This window comes from Arachis stenosperma, chromosome 10, assembly GCF_014773155.1.
Source record: "Arachis stenosperma cultivar V10309 chromosome 10, arast.V10309.gnm1.PFL2, whole genome shotgun sequence".
NCBI classification, from domain to species: domain Eukaryota; kingdom Viridiplantae; phylum Streptophyta; class Magnoliopsida; order Fabales; family Fabaceae; genus Arachis; species Arachis stenosperma.
This window is the reverse complement of record NC_080386.1, coordinates 120239140-120244910: the sequence shown is the minus strand read 5'-3', so window position 1 is coordinate 120244910 and position 5771 is coordinate 120239140. Positions and strand designations below refer to the sequence as shown.

The following is a 5771-nucleotide window of genomic DNA, read 5'->3' as shown; positions in this document are numbered from 1 at the left end:
ATCCCTCTTGAATGATTTTGAATCTTCATTTAGCTATAATTTCGATTTATGGGCTTGGACCTGTTATAGAACAAGTTCTAAATTAAATTTGAATTCTAAACCCAGACAAGCTAAACAACCAAAGACCTAACCCTTTAACAGTTCAAATTGCTCCTCAAGAGTATCAAGAAGAACAAAGCACAAACGAGGCAACATGTCCTCTTTTTTTTTTTTATGAAACATCAATTACCACATTTTTTTGTGAGATGGATACTAGATATCATATTACACACTCACACACACCACATACTCATACACATATTTAGGGATTCTATCTACTACTTGTCTATCACTAAGTTTCGAATTAGGATACAACATATTAAGAAATAATATATTTAGCTCCTCAACCAAAGCTTCAGTTGCAATTACCAATTTACCACATTTGTTACTAATACTCCAATTGATGATTTAAAAAACAAAATATTACTTAAATGGTACGAAGAAACAGACCATCATGTTCTCCAAAGCATAAAATAGGACCAATCTTACATCTACCATATTTTATGGTTTTTGGTCATATAGCAACAATAGTGGTAGGATGTAGTTCGTTTTTTTCTTTCCTCTTCTGGCCTTAGGGCCTCTTGATTACAAAAAAAAAATAATAATAATACTCTCCTTTAGTTTGAGTAAGCCACATTTGAATTTCATAAAATCCACGAGACCACGACATTTGCCACCACAGCAGTATCAACACTGAAAAAGTCGTTCTTGTCTTGCCCACAAGTTAAGACATACAACAACAATAATAGCTTTGCCATGTTGACAAGGAAAAATGTCATATTGATATCAAGGAGGAAACTAAAAAGGATTGGGGGGTGGTAACAATGATAATAATATACATGCCTAACCAGTAATCGTTTTGACGAATGTTTGATTATGACAACCTAGCAGTGGCACAATAAATCAAATTGAATATTGGAGAAGCTAGATAGAGTATATAACAGGAGCTAATTACAATGAGAAATTGATTGATATTTTACTTCCTTTTCCCCCTACCGTAACCCCACCATATTAACACGAATTAGATATGCATATATTTATATAAGATAGGTAGACATGATGATGGTGGTGGTGGTGGAGATGGTGGCGGTGATAACAAGAAGCAAAACTCTCCATTGGTCAGATCCAATTTGTAAAGTAATGGAGATTGACATTCGCAGCAATTTCATTTTAGGCACTCAATGCTTCAGTTTTCTGCTGGAAAAACCTGATTCATAGCACCAAAGTTGTTCACAGGCTTGGGCCTCCATTCAGTCCTACCCCTCACAATCTCACCACCATCTTCAAGCCTAAGCAAGTGTTTGCACTCGAGAGATCCGCCGCCAGCTAAGTTCCCGATATCAGCACCAGAGACATCGGTTAGGGAATCCAGCACACTGTCCTTGCCACACTCCCTCCTGTACTCCAGAGTCATGGCTCGCAGCTCATGACTCTCCAAGATTGCCTGTGGAGCACTCTGCAGCAATCAAAGCACAATTCTTCTGTTAAGTCACTTGATCAATTTAATTTAATACATGACAAATGTATATTTGTTTTGCATTTGCATTCAATTTAATCTGTATGCACTGTCAATGTAAACATAGTTTACACAAACATCTGATCTTATGTTAGCCACCAGCTAAAGCGGTTGACTAGCCATAGTCTTAAAAGCCATGTAAGTGCAAACATATACATGATTAAATGATAGCGCAAAACTCTCACACTACTAATGCATAACAACCACGTATGTCAACTTCCTTTTCTTAATAAAAAATCATCAAGGACAAATTAAGATTGTGGAAGATGTGAATGATCTGTTGAATCTTCTATGGTTTTCAATGAATTATAGCAAATTCCTACTCAATCATATAATAATTCCAAAGTTTAAAGCAACTTCCAACTGGTTCAATTAATTCTTACATTAGCAATCATGGACTGAAGTGGAAAAAAGGTACAAGAACATAAAAATACCTCCAGAAGCCAGCCAATGTACTTCACATTGTTAACATGCTGATTAACATCTAGATCACTCCATCTAGGCTGAAAACAAGATACGGCCAAAAAAAAAAGGCATGAATAAAAAGATATAATGCAATATAGGAGGAACGAAAAGATTAATGATAACATTTACAACAAGAGTTGACATACACTTAGACCACGACGAATATGATCTGCAGTATCATCAAGTTTTGACAGTTTTCTGTTATCCTCTTCGACAACTGGAGGAGAATCCACAAAATATGACGCAATCTCTTGCCTGACTTCTTCTGGAATTTTGGATAGTCTCCTTGTCACTTTATTCATCATGACCCAAATACTGAAGTATACCAAAAACCAAAAATTCAAAAAGCTGCTCACTGATTTCTAGCTTCATTGTGTTAGAGAGAGAGAGAGAGAGAGAGTTACCATTTTTAAATATTCATCCTAATATAAATTAGATCTTTCCATTTTAGAAGGGTAAAAACACAAAAAATATATTATTTTCAATGAAACTCATCCAAACAAAATATTAAACTAAGATGTCAATTTTTTGTACGTAGAATCGGATACTTTCAGGTGCAAGAACTTATACATCTAAACCAGTAACTCACATGTGTTTATCAAGATCTCCAAAAGCATGAGCAGACTCAATATTTCAAATTAAAATTGAAACAAATTTTTGTACAACAAAACCTTCATAAAAGCTTGCACCATTCAAAACAATGCCATTGATCAGACATTTAAGTTCTCCATAAACACTATGAAACATATTTATCAGAAGCAGAAGAAAGTCACTAAAATTGATTTCTACCTGGAGGCTCTTGTCAAGATTTCACCCGTATTGGCGTCACGTATGATCCAATCACGACGCATACCATTTTTCCCTGATGCAGAAACCCAAGTGTCAACTTGAACTACATCTCCCCTGAAGCAAATTACAGGTTAGCTTAACAATACGAAAACAGATTTAGAATACTTGATATTAAGCCTAACTGGTAGTTTTCATCTAGCCATCAGCTAGAACATATTTCTAACTACTGAACAAAGCAATATGCAAAGTACACATTGTTCAAGTTCTGCCTATGTACTCAACTTTTTATCAAAATAAAAGCCAGGTTAATTCATCAAACCTACGGTCTCAAAAAAATTTCATACATACAAGAACTTTCCTAGCTAAAGCATTATTATCATACCTATTCTTTGAAGTTATAAACAATTTATTACTAGATGTTACAGAATCATGAATTACAGCAAAGAACATAAGCACTGCCGAACATGATCATCTGGGCAATTAAGTTATACAAGGGAAAATATGACCAAATTACCATGTTGGGTAACGATCAACTTCAACTTGCATCCGAGTCACAACCCATATCAGGTTCTTCTTACACATTTCTGGCGTCGAACCAAAGCCATCACCAAGAAGCCCAGCAGTCTTAACATGATTAAGTGCAGTTTCCTGTGTTTTGGACAAAACAAGATAACCCAATTATTATTTTTGTCTTTTATTTATCAAAACACAAAATCCTCACAATTCTGTTCCCTGTACAAGATTCTAATCTTACACATATCATGAACCATCTCTCCTTAAGCTATCACATAAATAGTTCTATATCTAACAGGTCTTTTTATTCAGTAGCATCTTTGAGCTTGAAGTGCAGACAATACATAGGTCCATTTTTTGCGTTGTAATGAAATTATATTTTTTATTTAGAAAAATGGGTTAACAATCAAGGATGGAGTCAAGTTTAAAGTGTAAAATAAACTAACTTTATATTTCCTCTCCAAAATCAAAACTCTCTCGCACAATTTTGTAGCTAACATATAACTAACATAAGAAAACAAAGGAAGCTAAGTAATCAAGTATGCTTTATCTCCTTTTGTGAAAGAGGAAAAAGAGAAAACAGAATTGTTAGTTACATGTTGAGTAAAAAATTGTTGGTTAGCTAGACTTTCTCTTTCCAAATTCTCAATGTAAGATTACCAAGAATGTGTGTGCAAACCACACGCTTCCACAATACTATCCAACAATAACCATTTCAAGTCAGAAAATAACAACAACTAAGTCATATCCCACTAAGCATAGAAATTCTTCTTGGTATCTGCACACAAACCTGCAAATGATTCATTAGCGTCTCTATAGACGCGGTCTTATCGGCGCCTATCTCGTAAGATCGAATGGAGAAATTTTGCCTGAAAGCAAGCCCATCCTGCACAATCCTCCCAATACCAAATGGATCAGATAGCACATCGGATCGCTTCGGCTTCCAATCAATCATCATCCACTGCTTCTCCGCCGCAAGGAAGGCTGTCGTGATGGCGGCCAGCAGCATGCTCCAATCCGGAATCTGGTTAATGAAAGTCCTCGGCGCATTAGCCCCGGTCGTCGACGAGGATTCCAGCTTCATGCTCTCCATGGATTTTGGAACCTTTGTGGCGGTTCCGTTGATCTTTGAAGGAGCATGCGCATTGGCCTTAACACTTGAAGACCTGTGATTTTGTTTGAGCCCTCCGCCGAGGCTGGCAGGGATTCCTCCTCCTCCTTCTCCACCGGTTCGTGACGTCACAGGGAAAAACGACGACGTAGCAGCAGTAGCAACCATAATTGAATTCTTCACCTGCATGCGCATAGTTTTAGTTGATTAGAAAACAATCTTTTTCCTCAAGCTTCCAATTTCAAACAAAATTAAAATAGATATTCAACACGAATGAGATTTTACATCAACACATGAATAATTAATCGAGAAATTAATGTTAAAACCGCTGCGAAACTGCGCGCAGATCTGGCATTGGCTTAAGAAAAATTCGCATAAAAAATATAGAGCCAGATCAGACGAGGGAGAACAACAAATTAAAAAACGGTACCTGAAGAAGAAGAAGAAGAATGAAGAAGAAGAAGAAGAGAAGGAGAGAGGTGAAATTGAAAATATAAGTGGAAGGTTATTGAGGAGAGGCTACGACGTCGTTTAATTGAGAGTGATGGCTCCCTGTGGGTGGTGAACCCAGAGAAGAAGAAAGGATGGTTGGTTTTGAATTTGAAAAGTAAAAGGAAAATGGGAGGAATAATGAATATATATAGATTATGAGTTGTAAAATATTTAGGGCCAGCGGAGGAGGAAAGTGAGTGGCACGCACCGAATTGTGAAGCAGGAAAGTTAGTTATTTATATAGTAGAACTACAATCCACCTGTCCTTTCCTCCCGCTTCTCTTTTCAAAACACACGAGTGCTTCTCTACTCTTCTATTTTCCCCTTTTTACCATTTTACCCCTCCACTCTCATCTCTTCTTTTCTAGCCGCGTCTTTACCGTTTTACATTTTTTTATTTAAATTAGTATATTTTATAACAATATTACAATAGTTTAATAAGAAGAAATATATAACCTAAATTAAAATATGATTTAGAAATTATCCTAATTTGAAAATACTCTATTTTAAAATATGTATACACTAAAAATTAATTACTAAATTAATTATTTATATAAAATATTTATTAAAATATAAAATATATATTAAAAATTAGTTAAATAAATGGCCTTTTAAATGCTAGCTGCTCCATTTCAAAAATTGGTAACGTTGAGTTTGAAACGAAAATTGTAAATTATAAAAGATAGTATATATTAACTATTATTTTTTTTTATAAAATTAACTATAATATTTTGTCCTTTAAAAGTTTTAATATCTAGACAATGATATATTAGATTGAATTTTTATTCCTTCAAGTATATGTATTATATTAATTTAATTGATAGAAAAATATGAATTAAAAGCGTA

At 34.9% G+C, this 5771-nt stretch overlaps 1 protein-coding gene across 1 annotated transcript; it reads right to left on the bottom strand.

Moving 5' to 3' along the window:
• Positions 1 to 798: 798 nt before the first annotated feature.
• LOC130955528 (palmitoyl-acyl carrier protein thioesterase, chloroplastic-like) lies at positions 799 to 5113 on the bottom strand. Its single transcript, XM_057882405.1, has 7 exons — positions 4864 to 5113; positions 4113 to 4616; positions 3324 to 3457; positions 2810 to 2923; positions 2167 to 2335; positions 1990 to 2058; positions 799 to 1495 (listed from the first exon to the last, which is right to left on the bottom strand). Exons 2-7 carry the CDS (start codon positions 4599 to 4601, stop codon positions 1226 to 1228), a joined length of 1245 nt encoding a protein of 414 aa, XP_057738388.1. The 5' UTR covers positions 4602 to 4616; positions 4864 to 5113; the 3' UTR covers positions 799 to 1225.
• Between the last annotated feature and the right edge of the window lie 658 nt (positions 5114 to 5771).

What these genes read in the sequence shown, in the direction of transcription:
- LOC130955528 (XM_057882405.1), bottom strand. Translation starts at nt 4,601, where the DNA reads ATGGTTGCTACTGCTGCTACGTCGTCGTTTTTCCCTGTGACGTCACGA. An exon ending in GTTGATCGTTACCCAACATG is followed by an intron (nt 2,924 to 3,323) that starts GTAATTTGGTCA and finishes AATTTGCTTCAG; the next exon opens with GGGAGATGTAGTTCAAGTTG. An exon ending in ATATTCGTCGTGGTCTAAGT is followed by an intron (nt 2,059 to 2,166) that starts GTATGTCAACTC and finishes TCTTGTTTTCAG; the next exon opens with CCTAGATGGAGTGATCTAGA.